The sequence below is a fragment of the Cavia porcellus genome, unplaced genomic scaffold (genome assembly GCF_034190915.1).
Source record: "Cavia porcellus strain 051 isolate PalLab524CR breed Dunkin Hartley unplaced genomic scaffold, mCavPor4.1 scaffold_8, whole genome shotgun sequence".
NCBI classification, from domain to species: domain Eukaryota; kingdom Metazoa; phylum Chordata; class Mammalia; order Rodentia; family Caviidae; genus Cavia; species Cavia porcellus.
Window position 1 is genome coordinate 88,639,275 of NW_026947491.1, and position 21,851 is coordinate 88,661,125.

A 21,851-nucleotide genomic window follows, 5' to 3' on the forward strand; every position below is an offset into this window, starting at 1 on the left:
TCCTGTGATGTAAATCTGTCATAACTTTCACCATATATTATTTTTTGTAACTTTTATTTTAAAGATAATAAAACCAAGCAAAATAAAACAGAATAAAGCTGATCAAAACAAAACCACATAAATGATACATGACTTCAAAGCAAGATAATAGGAAATCAACAACAGTAAACATAATGCCTCTTGTCTTCAAAATAGCTGCCCATACTTTCAGACATAGTAAAAATCAAGCAGAACAAAACAGAATAGAACAAATAAATACCAAACAATGGATGTAATAAAGGGCTTCAAAACCAGATTAACAGTAAATCCAAAATGGCTACAATAACATATATTATTTTGATAGAAGAGATATACATAACTTTACAATAAATACATTAGGAATGTTTACTCAAAACTTGTTCACTAGGGCCAGTGATATAGCTCAGCAGCATAAGCACCTGTTTGGAAAGCACAAGGTCCTGAGTTCAATTCCCAGTATCAAAAAAACCAAAAGCATGTACACAAGAAATGCTTAAACTACTGGTCTAGAAAATTAGGACTATGGGGAAAACCGGGTTTAGAAGCACAGAACAAGAAGCTGGTAGTTAGAAAAACCTTTAGGATTTTTCTAAAAATCCAAACATCATATATTATTTACATAGGACAAATATCCTTTCAACAAAATGTTAAAATGTAACTGATTTGTAATTTGAGATTGCATATGCTTTAGATTTTTAAACACCATAAATATTTCATTAAAATATTTCATTTAGCAAAACCTCTAAGCATTCTTTAGTATGTGTATAATTACTTATAATTATTCAAAAATTTTTAGGATTGCACTGATGTGATGCTTTACAAAAGATAGTACAGAACACCATCAGATACAAGGAAAAAACAAAAAGCAAATTCACGAGGAAAGTTTAGTTATGAAATTAGGTTAGCAAGTGTTTTTCAGCAAAAGTGTCATAGTTCACTTAAGTAACAAAATAACACAAATGTTCACAAAATGTACAGTCATTATAATTGGAAATCTTTTAGTTTTTATAAATGACATACTTAACACAGTCAATCCTATTATTGGCTATTCAGAAAAATATTATGTTTCTCTAACCAATTAATCTCTAAAAGTGAGTAAAGGGCCTATATCATAATATATGTGCTTTAAGGGCATTATGCACTATAAATTTTTCCAATTAGCACAAAAGTAGATTCACAAATCTTAATTTAGACTGATTAGTTCTCTATAATTTCTCGTATTAATGTGTTAACACAAAAATCCATAAAAAGCAAAAATCTCTAACTCATACTTTAGATTATGAGTTTGTAGATAACAGCCCTCCTGGGATTTGAATATTATAAATATATGCAGGTTGAGCTTTCCATGCCTTTACAGTACTATGATTTAAGTGACTGAGGAACTATATACATATATATTGTACTGAAACTTTATAGTGTGTGTATGTATATATATATATATATATATATATACACTATATTGTGTATATATATATATAACTATATATAGTATACATGTAACTAAAACTTTATATAGCATATATATATACATATATAGTATATATATACTATACATATATATAGTACTAAATCTGTATATAGTATACAGTTTCAAACAGCTCTTACAAAGGATTGTCAAAGACATATGGCTCATATTTTAAGAACTAAGTCCTAATTATGAGCTTTAATTTGCCTCTTACCACTATCACAACACAGTGTACATACATACTATATACAGTTTTAACTATCTATATTTAAAGAAAGATTAGACTGAGTTTATAGAGAAAACAAGGAAGACAGGTAACAGGAAGGTTTTCTTCTTCTGGAAACCTACATCGTTTTGCCCAAAAACTGAATAAAGGTAACCAAAGATACTGAGTCCATGTGTCACAATAGAGTAGAACAGTGGAGACACCATCACAACTCCAAGTGATACATCAAAGGACACCTTCCCTACACACAAAGGGAGCAACAAATCCCAGTGAACATTAAGAGCCCGTAGGGAGAACAACATTTAACAGCGGCAGGATCTGATAGTGTAATATAATGCACCAAACCCCACACCTCAGTGCTGTATATACTGAGCTGGCCAAGACAGATGCACGGTCTTCATTTCCCCCCTTACTTACTACACTCTGGCTTCCATTTTTCCCAAGTTCTTCCTCTGAAATCTTGCTCAAATTATCTAAGTAGTGGTCTGATATTGTGTGGCACAAATCTTCAAAAGAATAATCCTTTTCTTGACAGAGTTTTATTTCATCCAAGAGTTTTGATAGTTCTCCAGTCACAGTTTCACCTACAAGAAGATAATTTTTTCAGAACCTTCAGGAAGGGGCTGGGGATTTAGCTCAGCGGCATAAGCACCTGCCTTGCAAGCAGGAAGTTGTGAGTTCGATACCCGGTACCGATAAAAATGAAAAAGACAAAAAAAAAACAAAACAGAACCTTCAGGAAAGCCTATTGCTAAAACTTAATGTTAAATAATAAAAATATTAACACTCACGGTGATATGGTCAATGTATGACACACAAGATTAAGATAAGTGTCACTATCACCTGCCAAAATATGAATGTTTAATTTACATTTAAATGTGTACTTAAGTATCATGTGTTTTTTATAAGTATAATTTATTCCCCCTTTTAAAAACGTTTCTAACAGTTGTTATAGATCTTAATACTTTTTATATCTGTTTTAATGTCGGTCCCATACTGTTTTTTAGCTCTTCAAAAAGGGTCCCAAGCACCTACAACATAGAAAGGACAGTCATTTCAATAAATGTTGTGGAAAAACACACTCTTTATGTATGAATATACATAAAGAAAACAATGAAATTGGACCCTTATGCTCAGAGCATAACAAGGGAAAAAACTAAGTATCCACTGGTGGGTGATTGAACCTCAAATGTAGACCATGAAATAAGAAAACTTTCAGCTTTATACTATGATTGGATAATAATTTTTTTAGATAAAATGCTAAAAGCAAAGATAAGAAAATTGCCTCTGGATTACAAACTAATGTAGAACCTGAAACAATAAAATTCCTAGTTTTTTGATTTTGGTCTGAACGTGATTCTTTAGGTATGATACCAAAAGTATAGGCAACAAAGGCAAAAACAGACAAATGGCATTGCACCAAACTAAAAAAGTTTCTTCTACAAATGAAATAATTAATAAAGTCGCAACATCATATAGTATGGAAGAAAATATCAGCAAAATATTGATCTTGATTAAATTTTTAACTGTATAACTAACTCAAGTGACTAAACAGTTAAAAATAAATAATTCAAAAAATGGGCTAAGGAATTACACAATCTTTTCTCCAATAAAATAAGCCAAAAGGTATATGAAAAAGTGCCCACTATCACTAAAAATCATGGAAATATAAATCAAAACCATAATATGAATCATTTCACACCTGCTCAAATAGTTATCATTAAAATGTGAGAAGTAACAGGAAAGGGGAGCCTGTATACTGCAGTCAGAATGCAAAACGGTACAGCCATTATGGAAAACAGTGGGGTGGCTTCTCAAAAAAATAAATTAATTAAAAAAACAGAAGTATCACGAATACCACTTCTTGGTATTTACCCAAAACAAATAAAATCAGTATCTTCATGAAAGATGTATGCACTCCTCATGTTCATTTAGCACTATTCAAAACAGCCAAGATATGGACACAAAGTGTCCATTTGGGGTGAACAGATACAGAAAACACACTATATGTATGCGTGGTGTGTGTGTGTACACACACAAACATACAGACTATAATGTGGATACTGGAGTATTATTCAGTCTTAAAAGGATATTTTGTCATTCGGAATAAGATGAATAAAGCAGGAGGACATTTTGCTGAGTGAAATGAGGCAGACAATGCACAATCTCATTTACATATGAAATCTAATAAAATCTAAGTCAAAAGCAGAGAGTCCAGTGGTAACTGCCAAAATCTGAGGCTGGAGATATAGAAGGATTTGATCAAAGGGTTCAGAGATTCAGTTACAGGGAGTGAATAAATTCTGAAGTTAAAATATAAAGCTCTGTGACTACAGTGAACAAGACTGTATACTTGAAATTTGCTAACATAGTTCATCTTATCCTGCTTTTGAGCAACAAAAGAAAAAAACTGTAACAAAAAAATGGTAAATTTATTAATTAGATTGATTATGACAATGAAGTCACAATGTATTACGGGTATCAAAACATCACACTGTGTACTGCAAAAACAAACAGTCATTATTTGTGATGTCTATCTCAATAAACTTGGGGGTTAATGCATTTATAAAACAATGACATATCTAATCCATATAGACTTCAGAACAGCAGGGATAACTATATACTTTGCTCACTACCGTATCTCTGGGTCTTACACAGTTCCCAACAGAGAAACATAATAGATGCTGGTTAAATAATACATAAAATATATGACTATAGAATATAACATATTACACTTCAAATTTCCACAACTATTAGTGTATGTGAAAAATCTGTACATAAAAGTCTAAAGTCTAATATAGTTTCCAGAGCTTGCCAATTACTCACTTTTGGTCTTGTGGGAAGGAGACTCCCCAGGAGGCGAAATGTGTGTTTCTTCTGCTGCATCTTCCTGTACCTGCTCCTCAAGCACTGCTGGTCTTCCCAGGCCATCTAAATATTCTAGATGCATACATTTTTGAAGTTACAAACTTAGATTTATTTATGTTAAAAAATCAATAGTAAAACTTTACATTTTATTTCTGGTGATTGATTTTTCATTTATCGCCTCATCTTAAATGCATCCTCAATTTCCAAAAGAATTTCAAAAACCAAATAAACCAAAAGAGTTTTCAAGATATACTTTAAAATTTTTAAGTAATAAAATAGATACTTTGGGAGAAAACACACGAACCTCTTCTAGAAACTAAACATCTTACACGTTCCTTAAAAAATAAACATTTATTGAAGACATTAGTACTCTTAATCGCCTTAAATTTTTCTATCTGAAAATTTAAAACTCCCTGAAACACACTTTAAATAGACTTGACCACTCACTGAAACAGTGATGTTTGGTTCAGAACACTACACCAGTCTAGTAACACACAGGAATGAAACAGGATGTTTATTTTACACCGGTACTATGATCTTGCATAATCTGCATACTAAACTATGTTCACAAGAAATAATATTAATTCCCACTCTTCATGCAGTAATGTCCTATACTGAGCTTTTCATTTGCCTTTTTGATAAGGACACAAAAATATTAGTAGCAATTAAAAGTTAAATAATGCTTAGCATGCAACCAAAACAGCTCTTAGTAATTCACATAAATTAACTCATCTTTCCTTACAAATCTATGGCATATGTACCATTACTACCTCAATTTTAAAGATGACAATTAAAGAAGGAGGGTTATTAACTTGTCCTTATTGACACAGCTAATAATTGGTGGGGCCAGAAAGACATGGGAAATGAAAACATAATAAGGAAAACAAAATTGAATGCAGGGATAAATGTCAACTAACAGACAGCCTCAATGTCATAGGAAGAATAGCAAGTACACAGAGCATGTTTAAGTCAGAGTGCAGGTGTCCCATACAAAGGTCAGCCATGACAGAAAATGAAACCCTTGCTGTTTTGTATTTTGGTTTTTTGAGAAACCAAAACTCAGAAGTGTTAACTAAAATTTGGAATTTTTTAACAGTTCACAGTTACTATAAACTTTATGGAAATAGGGTAGGCCAAATATATATAATCTAAATAAAATATAAACCAAAAGTATTCAGTCTACATGTGGCTGGTTCAAGGCCTCTTTACAACATATTAAACAGAGAGCTTCTCATTGCTTATCTTCTTTCTTCAGAAGGAGCTTGTGAAAAATGCAATTAAGAAAGTTGGTGCTTTACCTGCCTTGCAAGCAGGCAGTCATAAGTTCAATCCCCAGTACCGATAAAAAATAAAAATTTTAAAAAAAAAAGAAAGTTGGTGCTTTTATACAACCTATGTCTGTGTATGATTCAATACTTTCTACAAAAGGACAATTCCAGTGGGCAAATTACAGTAGGAAAAGATGGAAACCTGTGGAAATCTGTCCTTGAAATACCTGAACCATGTAGTAACTACGTAAATTGGAAAGCAATTTGGTAAAACAGTAATTTTATTTCAATTAGAAAACTTTATACTTAAAATGCACAAAAGACTTGAGATCTGGGAATATAGAGAATGTAATATTTTTACATTCTGAATTTTGCCAATGATTTGAAAAATTCAAAGATGCCCAGTATACCCTACCACAAACTGTACAACTAATGAAGCTTAAACATTAATTCCTATGTAATAAGACTTTCATTTATGCTGAACTAGTACAATATACTAAAAAATACCTATCATGTGTTCATTCCCTTTGTAAAGAGGAACATTTATTTCACTTCTCCCAAAAGACAGAATAGACACAAACTTCAGTTTACCTCTAAATTCATTTAGAGGCAAAAATCCAATACAAAAGAGTACATGGAGGCCGAAAATGAGTAACAGTATGACAAATTTATTTTTTAGTTTTCCATTCACTGTAATTTTAATTTGAATATTAAAATCATTGTTGGATTCTCTGACTTATCTTTGTATGCATTTGACCTCCACTTAACTTCTCTAAGGACAGGAAGGTTGAAGGGACGTAAAGATTTTGGAAACAGAAAAGAGAATGTAATGACCATGCACTCCTTATACTCCTTGTTTACCTAACCTACTTGAATTTAACTTCTTTCCTTACAGACTGTGTTCTTCGTTTCTTCTCATCTGGATGTAATCTGTCCCCAAGTCTCAAGTGTTAAGGACTTGGCTGCCAGAGCAGCACTGATCAGGGCTGTTCAGGGCTTTAGAAACATGCCTGGCTCATGAGGATGGTCACATCATCAACGGCTTACTCCACTGCTGAGTTCCTAGCTGAGTGGACTGGGAGGGGTGGAGCCTAGGAAGGAAGCAGGTCATGGGAGCACAGCCAGGAAGGATGTGTCTTGCCCCTCACTGCCCCTTCCTCTTCCTCCTGGCTGCCATGAGGTGAGCAGCTCTCCTCCCCCATGCCTTCCTGCCATAATGTTTCTGCCTTGCCATAGGCGTAAAAGCAACAGAGCCAGCCCAACATGGACTCAAACCACGAACCAAAGTAAGTGTCTTTAAGAGATTTTCTTCTGGTATTTTTCACAGCAATGGAAAACTGATTAACATATACCTGATGAAACCTATCCTGCTTCTCTCCTCTATCATACGTACAACAATTGCTGAACAGTGTAGGGACTAACTGGAGAGGAGAGAGAGAACATCTAGGTTTTTAAGATAACATGCTCAGTGCCAGGACGAGCCACCAACCAGAAAAGAGAAATCATTTAAATCTACATTTTTCATAAAAACTTTAGGTTAATTAAGCAGCATTTAATCCCACAAAGGAAAAAGTAGTAGCTGGATGGCTGTCAAACCATCAATAGACCTGCTAGCTGGAGCTAACTACAAATATACTAAAAACAAAGGCTCCTAAAATTAATTCTGTACTACTGAGGAGGAAGGAAACAATCTGTGTTCTTTCAGGCAGATTCGGCTGTTAATTCAGTACTTATGTACTAGCAATACTACTTAGCATAGGACATATGAATTTGAACAAAACATCTCTGAGAGCTCGAGTTTCTCTCCTATGCAAAACAAGAGACTCATATCTGATCGATCTACCGAATAGTCCAAGAAACCAGAAAAGATAGAAAAATCCCCCAGAAGTCTTAAACTATTGTTTAAACATAAGATAATACTTTATACTCCACTTTATAGAGTCTTATTCAAGTACAAAATGACATATTTACTACATGGATTTTAGAGACTTTAGTATAAGGCAGTGAATAAATATTTTCACTTTTAAAAAACTACTGAAAACATTTGTAAATTTATTCAATTTTAAAATCTATTAGAAAAAATACAAATGGTAAATTCATTGAAAAGTAAACACTAACTCAAACTCAAAATAAAATTGTAACAGTTTTAATTTAATCTTGATTTTAAGACAAAATCCTCCATCATTCAATACTGTTTACCGTGCAAGAGTGTTGCAATCTGGAGAGATTTCTGGGATGGATGCTCTTTCAGAATGTCTAAGACAGTTCGACCTAAGCTATCCTTTATGTTGGCATCAATTCCTGAAAGAAAAGAAAAACTCACTGAGGTTCATCACTGGAGTGTCCCCAAAAGATACCGTGAATCTGTAACTGCTCTAATTTCAAACATACATAAAGCAAGAACTGAAAGAGCTTTTTAAGAATTAAATTTCAAACACACAAGATTTAACAAGAAAGGAGATGAGGACCTACTACTACCAAAAACTGACAATATTCTTAAAAGAGAATTATTTCCTAAAGACTGAGTCAATCATTATGATTGTTTTTCAGGACCCTCAATTCCCTTTTGGGATGTGGAGGCTAACTAAATAGTACATATCAAACTGGAAAATACTACTGACTTATAAGTAAGTTTCTAAAGTATAATAGTTATATGATTTATATATTCTGTATAAATGATAAAATGCTAATAAATGAAAATATAAACTCTTAGAAGACTTGTATACTCATAAAATTTGAAAAAGCGTAATTATTTTGAATAACTAAATTTCTCCAAATCCAAAGCTGAACACTCATGGAATTTGGTTTTGTGGTTGTTGTTGTTGTTTTGTCTTGTTTTGATTTATTGGCTTCACTTCTGTATTTATGAATACAGAGCTGATGCCAGTTTGTAAAATATAGCTAATAACATGAAATTGTTTATGCGAGATCATGTTCAATGTCTGCCATACTCAGTTACCTGAGCAAATCTCCTGAACTATGAAAGGAAACACCATGGTTATTACTTTTTTCTGAAAATATTTATAATATTAAAGAACTTATTTTAATGTAGCAAATAGATTTTATTATCCTAAAAAAAGTTTAGGAATGTTTCAAACACTTAATTGTAAATAAAGCCAGTTTGTAGAATCCGATCTCAAATGATAGTTCATCATAAGCTTACTAAATATGTTGAAATTGGTTCTGTGATGTGTACCTAGCACATATCTCAGTGATTGCCTCAAACCATTTATTATGTCACTGTACTGCATGACAAAGTTAAACACACATGAAATTTTGACTTTGTGCATAGTCTGCCAATGTTTTTTATTTCATTTTTTTTACAGGAAAATAAACATTCTTTAGTCCTCAATATGAAAGATGCACATGAATTGTTTATGAGTATAAATTTTTACTCATGTCTTTTAATCTTTAAAAACATGTAACCTCAATTCCAATTTTATTTCATTTCCAGTCAGGATACATATATGAAAATAAATACACCTATTTTCTTATTCCCTCGAAAGATTGCTTTTAAAAGCTGCCCTTTAAAAAAAGTCACTGTAGCCAGAAAACAATAGCTACTCAGGTGAATAACTAGAAGAATTTACCTTAAGGAGAGGGAATTCAAATCTCTGTTGACCATAGTTCACATGATAAAAACCTAGGAAAAATATTGTGTTCTTTAATAAACCAAGCAATTGTCATCATTTCTCAGGGATCAATTCCTCCTTGTGTAGAAGCAGAAATCTCCTTCCCTTTTTGTAGTTACTTCAGTATATTTAAATGTATAAAATAGTAATTTCCAAGAGCTTTTTACTAAAACATTCGAGTAAAGGAAGATACATATTTATATGAATTTTATCTAGACGTCAATGCTCAATTCTACATAGTATGAAAACAAATCTGCAACTTAGAGTGAAGAAAGGATGAATGACTTGTGAAGAAAACTGTCACTTTTGTCAATTCCTGAAATAGAAATAGCATTCAGCAGGATAGGAGAACCACAATAGCTACCTGTTTCTAGCAGAACTCGCACAACATCCACCTTTCCAAACAAAGCTGCTTCATGAAGGGCACTCCCCTTTTCTGTCTGAAAAAAAGAAAGAGGAAAGAAAACAAAAGGAAAGCATAGTTGCCCTGGAATGCATAAAGAGTTTTGAATTCCCATTTTGTATATTCATACATGGTTTATGCAGTCTTAGCATTCATTAATGAATAGTATGGATTAAGGAAGATTCTAGAAACAAAATACAAAGATCTGGGTTTGTAACACGTCTGCTTCTGAACTGGCCAGCTGATCTTGTGTTAGGAAGCAACACACTTTCCCTAAGCCTCAGTTGTGCGAATGTATGTAAGAAGCATAACGATGCCTACTGCAGAAGGCTTTTTTGAGTACACAAATTCACTTAGCCAGCATACATTTATTAAACACAATTCCATCCCAAGAACACCAAGGCTGTTCTTAAAGATGAAAACATCACTATAGCCTTCAAATTCACATCCTGTCTGAGGAGACATGAGTATAAATAAGTGAAATCTAAACAACTTAACATGGCTTACAATGATGGCTGTCTGCCTTCATCTTACTTAATCTCCATTCTTTCTTCTGCACACCAAAACCCCCTTCCATTCTATGCTCCTGGCACACTAAATTTCTTCATGTTACAGTAACTGTTTTCTTACCCTAGGAGTCTCAAAGCCTGGTCCCTCTCTGCCTGCCAGGATCTAACCTCTAGCCTTCTTAACTGGCCATCACTCAAACCAATAGTTCTGTCTTCAGCAGGAATCAGAATCACCTGGAAAGCTTGTTCTGGGGCCTATCTCCAGTTTCTGATTCAGAGAAAAGATCTGAGAGTTTCCATTTCTGAAAAGTTCCCACATGATACTGAGGTCTAAAGAGTGGACTTTTGAGAACCACTGGTTTACTCTATGTGTCAGATCTTAATATAATTTCACTGAAAAATCTCACCCTTGCCCTGAAGCCTTCTGTGTTTCCTAAGTGTTTCACAACAGTCTACATTTTCCTTAGGGATGGCACTCATAATAACACATTATAATTTCAAGTGATTATTCTCCTTAATAAATTATAAATTCAATAGAAATGTGGGGCTATTGTTTCACCATTACATTCCCACTGCCTAACAAAGTACTTTGGAAATACAAAAGTTTAAGAATTATTCTGAAAGGAAAAAAAAGTGAAACAGAGAAGGAACCAGAGGGTAGAAAAGGAGAATTTGTGGGTCAGCAGGTGTCTGTGAGTAGTACTTTATGAGCCTGATTCTGCCTTGAGGAAAATAAGGAAGATTTCAAAGAGAAAGTGTTTTGGGTTTACAGATGGTAAGCAGTTTCTTTCTTTACTTTTTTTTCTTTCTTCTCTTACACCAACAAATGTCCAGTAAGACCACAATGTTTTGAATGTATATGTATGTATGTATGTAAATGTGCATGAGCACATGATGGCAAACTAAATAATGTAAATACAGCAAATCTGTTCCCTCGTACTAAAGGTAACCTTTCATGTGAGATTGTAATCTCAACACAAAACAGAAATAGTGCTGTGAAACAAGGTACAGTACAAACATTTCTTCACTGATAAATGTCTACTGTACAATTAAGCCACACAAAGATAGTTTCTAAGTGGACTGTTAAAGAGGCTTCAGGAATACTGATTACTAACTAATGTGATCTGAATGTATTTTCAAGAAGACATGACTAAAATGTACTTGAATTATAATGTGACTGCTGAGTGATCTACAGATGTTATTAAAAATAGTAATCTAAAAATATATAGCACTGGGCTGAAGGAAAAAGAAACTTAAAATTTGCTCTGCTCTTAAAAAAAAAAATACATACATACATACATATTTCACTCTGGGACATCACTTTATTTTTTTCTAACTCTTAAAAAATATGAAATACCCTAACTCTTCTTACTGTCATCCTGTGTTTTTTAATCAATATTCTGATTATGAATTTGATTCTCTTTCACAAAATTTTGGACTTAATTTGTGGAAAACCATTCCTGGGATAACACAGCTTAAAATTCTGAAAATAAGCTGAACAATATTTTTAATAAAAAGCTAAAAGTGAAAAGCAATGTCAGGGAGGAGAAAACAGAAAGTGTGATTCAGGGATTAGCACTGGAACAAGTGCTACAATTCACAGTGGACCAGAGAAGGAGACCTGGAAGGGGGCAAGCGGGAAAGTCTGAAGTCCAGGGAAGTTGGGAGGCTACCAGGAAACCCTGTAAAATTCTTTTCAAAAAACTCCAAAGAAAAAAGTCTTGGTGAAAATTGTTGCACAGAGAGAAAAGGTAGGGATGTCTAGCTAGGTCTTAACATCTACATTAAATACAGTAAAATAAATAAATCCCACTCAGAATTCCTAACTATAATTCTGCACTCAGGTGGCGAGTTTAGGCAGAAAGTATACAATTTCTATGATCCACCCAATCCTGAGCCAAAATGATACACACTGGAGAAATCACTTCATTGCACTGAAATTTTACGTATCCTGTAAATGAAAAATATTAAAAACTTATTAGGGGTGTTGGAAAGGGTAAGATAAACATGCAACAAATAAGATTTTTTTTTTTTTTTTTTTGGAACTCATGACCTCATGCTTGTCAGGCAGGCACTTAGACCACTGAGTCAAATCCCCAGCAACAAGTAAGATTTTTAAACTATTGTATTAACTTAGTACATAGTAAAAAGTACTGTTACTGCTACTCAAAAGGAAATTGTAATCTATTTTCAAAAATAACTTCAATGATGTTAGTACTGTAAATTTACATACATATTCATTTTTTGGTTTTTGTTAAATTTTCATCCTCTGCTCTCAGATACATGTGCGCATGTGTGCACGCGTCCGTGTGTTGGAAATTGAACTCAGGACCTTGGCCTTGCCAGGCAGGTGCTTTGCTGCTGAGCTATATCCTGGCCCTACATATTCATTGTTTACACATTACTCTAAGATTACAATTCTGGTATTACAAAACTAGTGTTTTCATACAATGGATAAGATAACAGAATCCTTATATATAAAGAGTAAGTGGAAAGCTGAAACAAGATGGTTGCAAATTAGAAGCTAGCGTAGACAACATAGCAAGATCCTGTCTCAAAAACAAAAAGGGCTGGGAAAGCATCTCATTGTAAAGGTCCTCAATTCAAGCCCCAATACCGCCCTCCCCAAATGAAAAGTGAGTAGAGGCTATTTTTTAGCCTATACATTATGGTTTAGAGCCTAAACCATAAATCACATTTTTGTCTCCAAAAATCACATTTTGTCTCCAAAAATCACATTTTGAAGGCTTGGTCACCAGCCTGTTGTGCTTCTGGAATGTGGTTTAGGAGAAATGTTTAGGAGGTAGAGACCTAGTGAGAAAGAGCAGGTCATAAGGAGCACATCCTCAAAGGGGCTCCTGAGATCCCGCCTCTTTCTCTTTTACTGCACGCACACTTGAGGGGAGCAGTTTCCTCTGCCACATGCTTCGTGCCATCATGCACTCGCCTGCCCAGGTGTGAAGGCAACAAAGTCAAGTGGCCGTGGACAGAAGCTCCTGAAATCATGAGCCAAAATAAGTCCTTGCTTCTTACAGACTGATGGTCTCATGTATTTTACCACAGCTACAGAAGGTTATACACTATAAAAACGCATCCATTCTTTTAAATCCACAGTTGAGATAATCAACTTCTTTGGTGAAACATTAAAGTTATTGAAATGGAATGATTTGCTGTCATAAACCTGAGATAAATAAAGGCACCAGGAACTATCCACTGCTATCACAGTGTCACCATCAGCAGTATAGAGGCTTAAAATGTCCAAGCCGGGGGGCATGGTGGTGCATGCTTATGGTTCCAGCACTTGGGAAGCTGAAGCAGAAGGATTACTGCAAATTCAAGACCAGCCCTAGGCTACAAAGCAAGCTCAATGCCAGCCTGAACTGCATAACAAGACCCCTTCTCAAAAAGACAAAAAATAAATACAATAAAATATCCAACCCATGTACTTCTGTAATAATTTTATTTCTTTCAATAATTAGAAAAATATGAGATATTTCACAAGGCATAAAGTAAGCATTTTCTTAAATTTCTGTATTCAACAGAAGGGGATTTTTCATCCCCTACACTAAGTAGGCATCTAATATGTTCATTGTCAATTAACACTATTGTGCCACAAATCGACAACTCACAACTGGCCAGATATCGAAAAATTGGGTTCTCATGAAATATTTAGTGCAAAACAATCAACAAGCTAACTAACAGAAGGTATAGAAAGAAATAAAACTCAAATAGGGAAATACAAATCCTCAAAAGGTCTGGAATTTTATTCCTACCTTTGCTAGGATTAAAGTTTTCTATTTTATTTGAATTAATCATTTAAAATAAACATAATTTCTAAAACAGACAATCATGTAATTGATAATGTAGCAACATTTCAAGATTTACCCAGAGACCAGATATAAAGCCCTCACCCAGTAAGCAGGTATAAAACACTCGCACTAGCTTAGCACCTTTTGGTGGAAGGGAAATAATAAATACCTCCGAACACAGTGATAAAAACGGCTAAGTAAGAAGAATGGAAACGATATATATACTAACATCAAAAACTGAAGTGCTGAAGAAAGCCAAAGCAATTTCTCATTGATTAGAAATGTCTATTAAGGGGCTGGGGATTTAGCTCAGTGGCATAAGCGCCTGCCTTGCAAGCAGGCAGTCGTGGGTTCGATCCCTGGTACCGATAAAAAGCAAAAAGACCAAAAAAAAGAAAGAAATGTCTATTAAATTGAAGCCTCTGTAGCACTAAAGCCAAGAAAAATAAGATAAGCAGCAGGAAACAGCAAAAGAGGATGCTCATTTTTAGAGTTGACTTTTAGATGGCTATTTATGTTTGGTTTTGCATTATTTCCATGACTTCTGAGGAAACTCAATCATGTGTTTAAAGGAATGTTTGCTATACTTTAAGCAGAATATTTAGATACTGTAAAATTATTTTTAATAGCCAGATATGGTGATACACATCCATCATTTTATCGACACAGAAAGCTATGAGGTAGGAGAATCACAAGTTTGAAGCCAGCTAGGGCAATTTAACAGGACCCTGTCTCAGAATTTAAAAAAGGATAGCTGGGGATCAGCTTGCTGTTTTCTAGGTTCAATCTCCAGCATCCAAAGGGAAAAATAATGCTTCAGGCTCTCATACACCAAAATGCCAAAACAGCAAATAGAAAAAGGCCGTAAGATGTCAAAACTTAAGCTACATGGTTCCCCTTCTGAATGTCATGTTCTAACAATGAGCCTTTTGAAGCCTGTGAAAGAGAATGAGCCAATTAAGTAAATCAATTCTTGATAAAAGGAAAAAACAGAGAATAATAATAACAAGATATAAAGTATGATCAAGTAATGCATAGTAGAAAAATTAGCACCAGTATTTGATATGTGAGACTTGTGACTATTATAAATAATAATCAGTGAATAAAAAATTTGATGGAAATAAAGAAAGAAAATACAAATAAAATGACATTTATCTGAGGAGTAAAAAATCCTTGTCTGGTACCAAACAGCCATGAAGCCATTTCTTGGGATAAATGAAACTCAGAAGATAAGAACATCTTAGTCTTCATAAACAAATGAGTGATGCCAAGTGAGTCAAAAAGGCAGAGTCTTCCGTGTCCTGTATTAGCTTACTATATCTAGAGTACTATATTCAAACGATAAATGACTGAGGAAACATCATGCGAAGAAGAGCTAAAGGTAGTAGCATTTAGACACTGGGTGGGGTAGCATAAGAGGAATATGGTATGTCTTCAAATAATTCAAAAATAATACCTTTCCTCAAAAGTAATGGACCGCTCTTCTGTTTAATTAGGCACTCAAATCCATGTCTACCTTTCAACTTTTCTTTCACTTCTGTCTCAAAGAAAACATTTTTTCTCTACATTAAAATTAATCCAGTCAGGTGTGGTGGTGCACATCTATAATCCTAGCTCTCAGAAGACTGAGGCAGGCAGATGGCTATGAGTTCGAGGCCAACCTGGGATACATAGAAAGAATCTATCTTTAAAAAATAAATAATAACGGGCTGGGGATTTAGCTCAGCAATGTAAGTGCCTGCCTGGCAAGCACAAGGTTGTGAGTTTGATACCTGGTACCAAAATAATAATAATGATAATAATAAAACTAATCCTCCACTTGTGGTCTTCTCTCTCTCATTTTCTAATGTTCTTGAATTTTGCTCATCAAGTATCTTCACTATTTCTCTTACACCTTCATTTTCAGTCTCATCACCAGTTACTTGCACACTGCATAAACACACACACCTTTCTACTAAAACCAAAACAAAAAACTAAAGAAACCACATATGAACGCCCTATCATTTCAAGATCCCTTAAGGCAGTCTTCTTTACACCCTACACGAAGGATTTTCTTCCTTAATGGGGGCACAAATTTTGTCTAATTTGGTTAGAGCTATATTCTGACACACAATAAGCAAAGTTTTGCACACAGAAGGCAGTCAATTGACACATGGCGGAAGGTAAACTGACTGCATGAAACTGTGCTCCGCATTTCTTATGATTAGTTCTTAATAGACCTTTTTCCATGAATTCTCTGAATATTCTTTATTCAATTGCTTTGCTCTCTGTACAGTCTCCTTCTCGTATACCTATCTACTCTGAGGCTTCCTCTCTCAACTCTCTAAGGAGAGTCCCATAGGGGCTAGCCTCATTTAAGTGTTTCATCCAAAGGGAGACCTTCCCTGACTCTTTGGCCTCAATTACAAACAAATTGCAACCAATCCATTTCTTTTATAGGACTTCCTACAATTTGTACATTCAGTTACTATCCCCTTTGTCTTGACTCCAATTATTTGTCTGATCATTTTTTAAAAGTAAAATATTTTATGCATTTTCCCATCACTGGGACAAAATCTCTGACACCTGAAACTTAAAGAAATAGAAGTTTCCTCTGGCTCAGAGATCTCTATGGATGGTTGATTAGTTCTAAGGCAGAACTGGCATGACAAAAGGGCACAGAGGAGGGAGGCTACTCAACCTGCAGCAGCCAGAAAGCAGAGGGTGAGGACAGATCCAGAGCACCACACACTCTTCCCATGGTCCAGCTGTAACCAGGCCCCTCTTCCTAAGAGAAAGTTCAACTCTGGAACTCACCCATAGATCTATCCACGATGGGAACAGCTCCCCACCATCCAACCACTTTCCACATGAGCACTTCGGGGACACGTTTGATTTAACCCAAACCAAAAATGGAACTGAATTTTTTTTTTGGAACTGAATTTTTAAAAGCTACATTTCCTCAAGGTTTCTGAAGTGTATTTCCAACAGAAAAACAAGCTCTGTGGTGAGTTTGTGCTAGCCAAAAAGGATCCAATTTCAGCTCAGAGAACTCAAAGTTCAGGCACTACAGCCATAGAATGATGCACAATTACTTACTGACAATTCAGAGACTCCAAAAATCAAATGCGAGTACAAATATTTCATAGGTTTGCATGTAAATACATCCTTTGTGTACTTGTGCAAATGATACACTTGAGGTATTTTTTAAAAATTAGAATATTAAAGATAAAATGAATATTTCCAGAGCAATATATCTGAAGTATATAAGGAGGAACAGGCAACAATGCACAGAGGGGATGGCCTTAGTTACAAACCTACAAGGTTTACTTAAAGCACTGGAAAGGAAAGCAAGAACATGTATGGTATACTAGCAAATACAGTCAGGAAAATTTCTGACCTCTTGGTTTCTCAGTGAAATAAAAGAAAGGTCATGGTATGAGGAAAGTAATAGAAAAATAAATGTAGAAATTTTGAGAAGAGAGAATTTTCAAACTTATTATCTAAGGAAGTCAGAGAGTAATTGGATTATTCAAATGTAATATGTTCACCTATGCACCTGTCTTATTTCTCCTGACAGCACAGTGAAAACAAAAGCTGTACCTCATTCAGCTTTGCAATTTAACAGCTTATACAATGGTAATTTACACTCATTATAAAGTTTAGAAAAAAATTACTATCATTTACTATTCACATAAAGTCTGCTATGATATTAATGTTATTCTAATATTTTAACTTTTCAAGTTTTAATGGGAAATATAAGAAATACACAAAGTTAAAGCAGTAGCATAATACAGCACTATCACTTTCTAGCTACCAAAAACTGGATGAGAAATCCATAAGAATAATTTCTACCTTCAAGACACAATTGTCAGTTCAACCCTATGTGTCTTAATATTATTGACTTTGTTTTTTAAATTTTTTTATTCTAAAGAGATTAGGACAAGAGGACAGAACAAAGCAGATCAGCACAGAACAATGTAAGCAATACAGTACTTTACCACAAGACAATCTGACATTAACAGTAGCCACCATAATGTCACTTTCTTTTGAAACAGTTGAGCATACCTTCACACACAATAGTATCAAACATAACAAAATAGTATAAAACCATTCAAGAGAATGAAAGTATTGCAGGGCATTCAGAACCAAATAACAGAAGAAAATAAACAATGGCTACTATATTATCTCATTTTCCAAAAAAAATTGGTTTGTAATATCACACATATTAAAATCCAATAAGATACAACCATGATAAAACCAATGGAAACAGAAGAACAAATGCATGGTAGGACTTTAAAAGCAAGATGATATTAAATCAGCAATGGCTGTCATAATGTCTTTTCTTCAAAATAGCTGTTCATATGATCACATGTAATAAAATCAAACAAAACAGAATAAAATCATTCTAACTAATGAATGAAAACATTATAAGGCTTCAAAGTAATGTAATGGGGAATCATGATTAGCATAAAATCTAATGTACTTTTACCATTGCTTACACTAGGGAGATTATATGGTATTTATACAGGTGAGTTTGATTTATTTTGCTTATGAGTACGGTTTTAAGTTGCATCCATCTATTTATAAATATCCCAATGTGATCATTCCTCATAGCTGAGTAGTGCTCCATTGTATAAAAATACCACAACTTTTTTATCCATTCCTCAGTTGATGGACACTTAGGTTGTTTCCAAGATCTGGCTATTACAAATTGTGCTGCTATAAACATGGGTGCACATATATCATTGTGGTATGATGTTTTCAGTTCTTCTGGGAATATACCCAGAAGTAGAATAGCTGGGTCAAATGGGATTTCCAATCCCAGCTTTTTGAGGAATCTCCACACTGACCTCCATAATGGTTGCACCAGTCTACACTCCCACCAACAGAGTTCCTTTTTCCCCACAACCTCTCCAGCATTTGTTGTTGGTAGTGTTTTTGATCCTGGCCATTCTTTCTGGAATGAGATGGAATCTCAGTGTGGTTTAAATTTGCATTTCTCTAAGGACTAATGATGATGAACACTTTTTCATGTATTTATTTGCCATTTGTATTTCTTCATCTGAGAACTGTGTATTCATCTCAGATGCCCATTTTTGGATCAGGTCTTTGAATTTCAGGGTCTGATTTTTTTTAATTCTTTGTATGTTTTAGACAGAAGTCTTTTGTCTGAGGGACAGTTCACTAAGATTTTTTGCCAGTTTGTGAGTTTTCTTTTCACTATGCTGGAGATTTGACATGCAGAAACTTTTTAATAAGATGTGATCCTAGTTATATCTAATTTGTCTTGCAACCGATGTAATGTTTCTGTTTTAATATTCAGATCTTTGATCCATTTAGATTTTAGTTTAGTACATGATGATAGGCATGGATCTAGTTTTAGATCTTGGCATATGGAAAGCCAGTTTTTCCAGAACCATTTATTAAAGAGACTGTCATTCTTCCAGTGAACATATTTGGCCCCTTTATCAAAGATAAAGTGGTTGACTCTGTTTGTAGTTGTAGTTGTAGGTTCTAATCTATTCCACTGATCTTCAGATCTGTTTTTATTCCAGTGCCATGTTGATTTTATTATACTAGCTTTGTAGTATAACTTCAAGTCAGGGATTGTAATGCCTTCTGCCTTGCTTTTGCTGCTTAGAATTGCCTTTGCTATTCTAGGTCTCTTCTGGTTCCAGATGAATTTTAGGAGTGATTTCTCTAGATCTACAAGGTATGTTGACGGTATTTTCATTAGGATTGCATTGAATCTGTATAACAGTTTCAGGAGAATGGCCATTTGCACAATATTTATTCTTCCTATCCATGAACAAGGGATGTCCTTCCATTTTCTGAGACTGTCTTCAATTTCTTTTTTCAAGGTATTATAATTTTCCCTGTATTAATCTTTTACTTCTTTCGTGAGATTAACTCAAAAGCATTTCATTTTTTTGGATGCTAGTGTGAAGGGTATGGCTTCTATTATTTCTCTCTCAGTGATTTTGTTGTTGCTGTATAGGAATGCTATTGATGCTTGAATACTGACTTTGTATCCCGCTACATTGCTGAATTTATTTATTATATCTAGGAGACTTTCAATGGAGATTTGGAGGTCTTCTATGTAGAGATCATGTCATCTGCAAATAATAATTTAACTTCCTCTTTTCCTATCTTTACTGCTTTTCTTTTTCTCTCTTGTCTAATTGCTCCTCCTAGTATTTCCCGTATTCTGTTGAAAAGGAGCAGTGATAAGGGACATCCTTGTCTTGTGCCTGATTTTAAGGTAAAGGCTTTCAGTTTTTGCCATTTAAAATGATGCTGACTGTTGGTCTGTTGTAAATGGCTTTATTATATTGAGATAAACCCATCTATTCCAATTTTCTGTAATGTTCTTATCGTGAATGAGTGTTGGACCTTATCAAAAGCTTTTTCTGCATCTATAGAAATGATCATGTGATTCTTTTTTTGGCTCTAATGATATGATGGGTTACATTTATTGATTTACATATGTTAAACCATTCCTGCATACCTGGGATGAATCCAAGTGGGATTCATGGTGTATAATCTTGATGATTTGCTGCATCCTATTTGCCAATATTTTATTGAGGATTTTTGCATCTGTGTTCATTAGGGAAATTGGCCTGTAGTTCTCTTTTTTAGTTGGGTCTTTCTCAAGTTTTGGTGCTAGAGTAATATTTGCTTCCAGGAATGAGTTAGGAAGGATTATTTCCTTTTCAATTTCATTGAAGAGTTTGAGGAGTGTCACAAGTAAGTCTTCTTTGTATTTCTTGTAGAATTCAACAGTGAATCCATCTGGGCTTGAGCTCTTCTTTGCAGGTAAGGACTTAATTACATTTTCAATTTCATTAATAGAAATTGGGTTATTCAGCAGTTTTACATCTTCTTGACCCAGCTTTGGTACTTCATATGTTTATTCTGTGTTACTGAACCTAGAGATTAGAGGTTTTTGAAATAGGTGTTGATGATTTTCTGTATTTCCACAGTCTGTAGTGATTTCACCTTTTTCATTCCTTACTGCATGAATTTGAGCTTTTTCTTTCCTTTTTTAATAAAGAATTTGAGCTTTTTCTTTCCTTTTTTAATAAGGTTGGCCAGGGGCTTATCAATTTTATTTATTCTTTTAAAGAACCAACTCTGATTCATTGATTCTTTGGTTTGTTTTCTTAGTCTCTATTGCATTAATTTCTGCTCTGATTTTTATAATTCCCTCCCTTCTTTTGACTTTGATCTTCATTTTCTAAACACTTGAAGTATAGCATCAGTTGTTTATTTGTGTTCTTTCTGTTTTCCTGATGTGGGAACTCAGTGCAATAAATTTTCCTCTGAGGACTGCTTTCATTGCATCCCACAGATTCCAGTAAGTTGTATTTGTGTTTTCGTTTGCTTGTAGGTGTTGTTTAATTTCTCCTTTAATTTCCTGTGATGCACTGATTGCTCAAGAGTATATTATTCAATTTACATGTATTTGTGTTGTTTTTGCACTTCTTCTATCATTAATTTCTAGTTTCATGGCACTATGATCTGATAACATGCATGGGGTAATTTCAATTCCTTTGCATTTACTTAAGTATGTTCTGTGGGCTAGTATATAGTCTATTTTAGAGAACGTCCCATGTACTGCTGAGAAGAATGTATATTCTGATGTAGTTGGATAGAACACTCTGTATACAT

General features: G+C 34.2%; 1 protein-coding gene across 22 annotated transcripts in view; it reads right to left on the reverse strand.

The window, feature by feature from the left end:
- The window catches only part of Anks1b (ankyrin repeat and sterile alpha motif domain containing 1B), a 1,068,230-nt gene that overhangs the window by 857,648 nt on the left and 188,731 nt on the right, over nucleotides 1-21,851 (reverse strand). For all 22 annotated transcript variants that reach the window (XM_063255413.1, XM_063255397.1, XM_063255399.1 and 19 more), the window contains 4 exons: nucleotides 9,842-9,917; nucleotides 8,045-8,146; nucleotides 4,536-4,649; nucleotides 2,127-2,293 (listed from right to left, as the gene is read on the reverse strand). In XM_063255413.1, coding sequence (XP_063111483.1) covers nucleotides 2,127-2,293; nucleotides 4,536-4,649; nucleotides 8,045-8,146; nucleotides 9,842-9,917 — 459 coding nt within the window. The remainder of the gene's footprint in view (nucleotides 1-2,126; nucleotides 2,294-4,535; nucleotides 4,650-8,044; nucleotides 8,147-9,841; nucleotides 9,918-21,851) is intronic.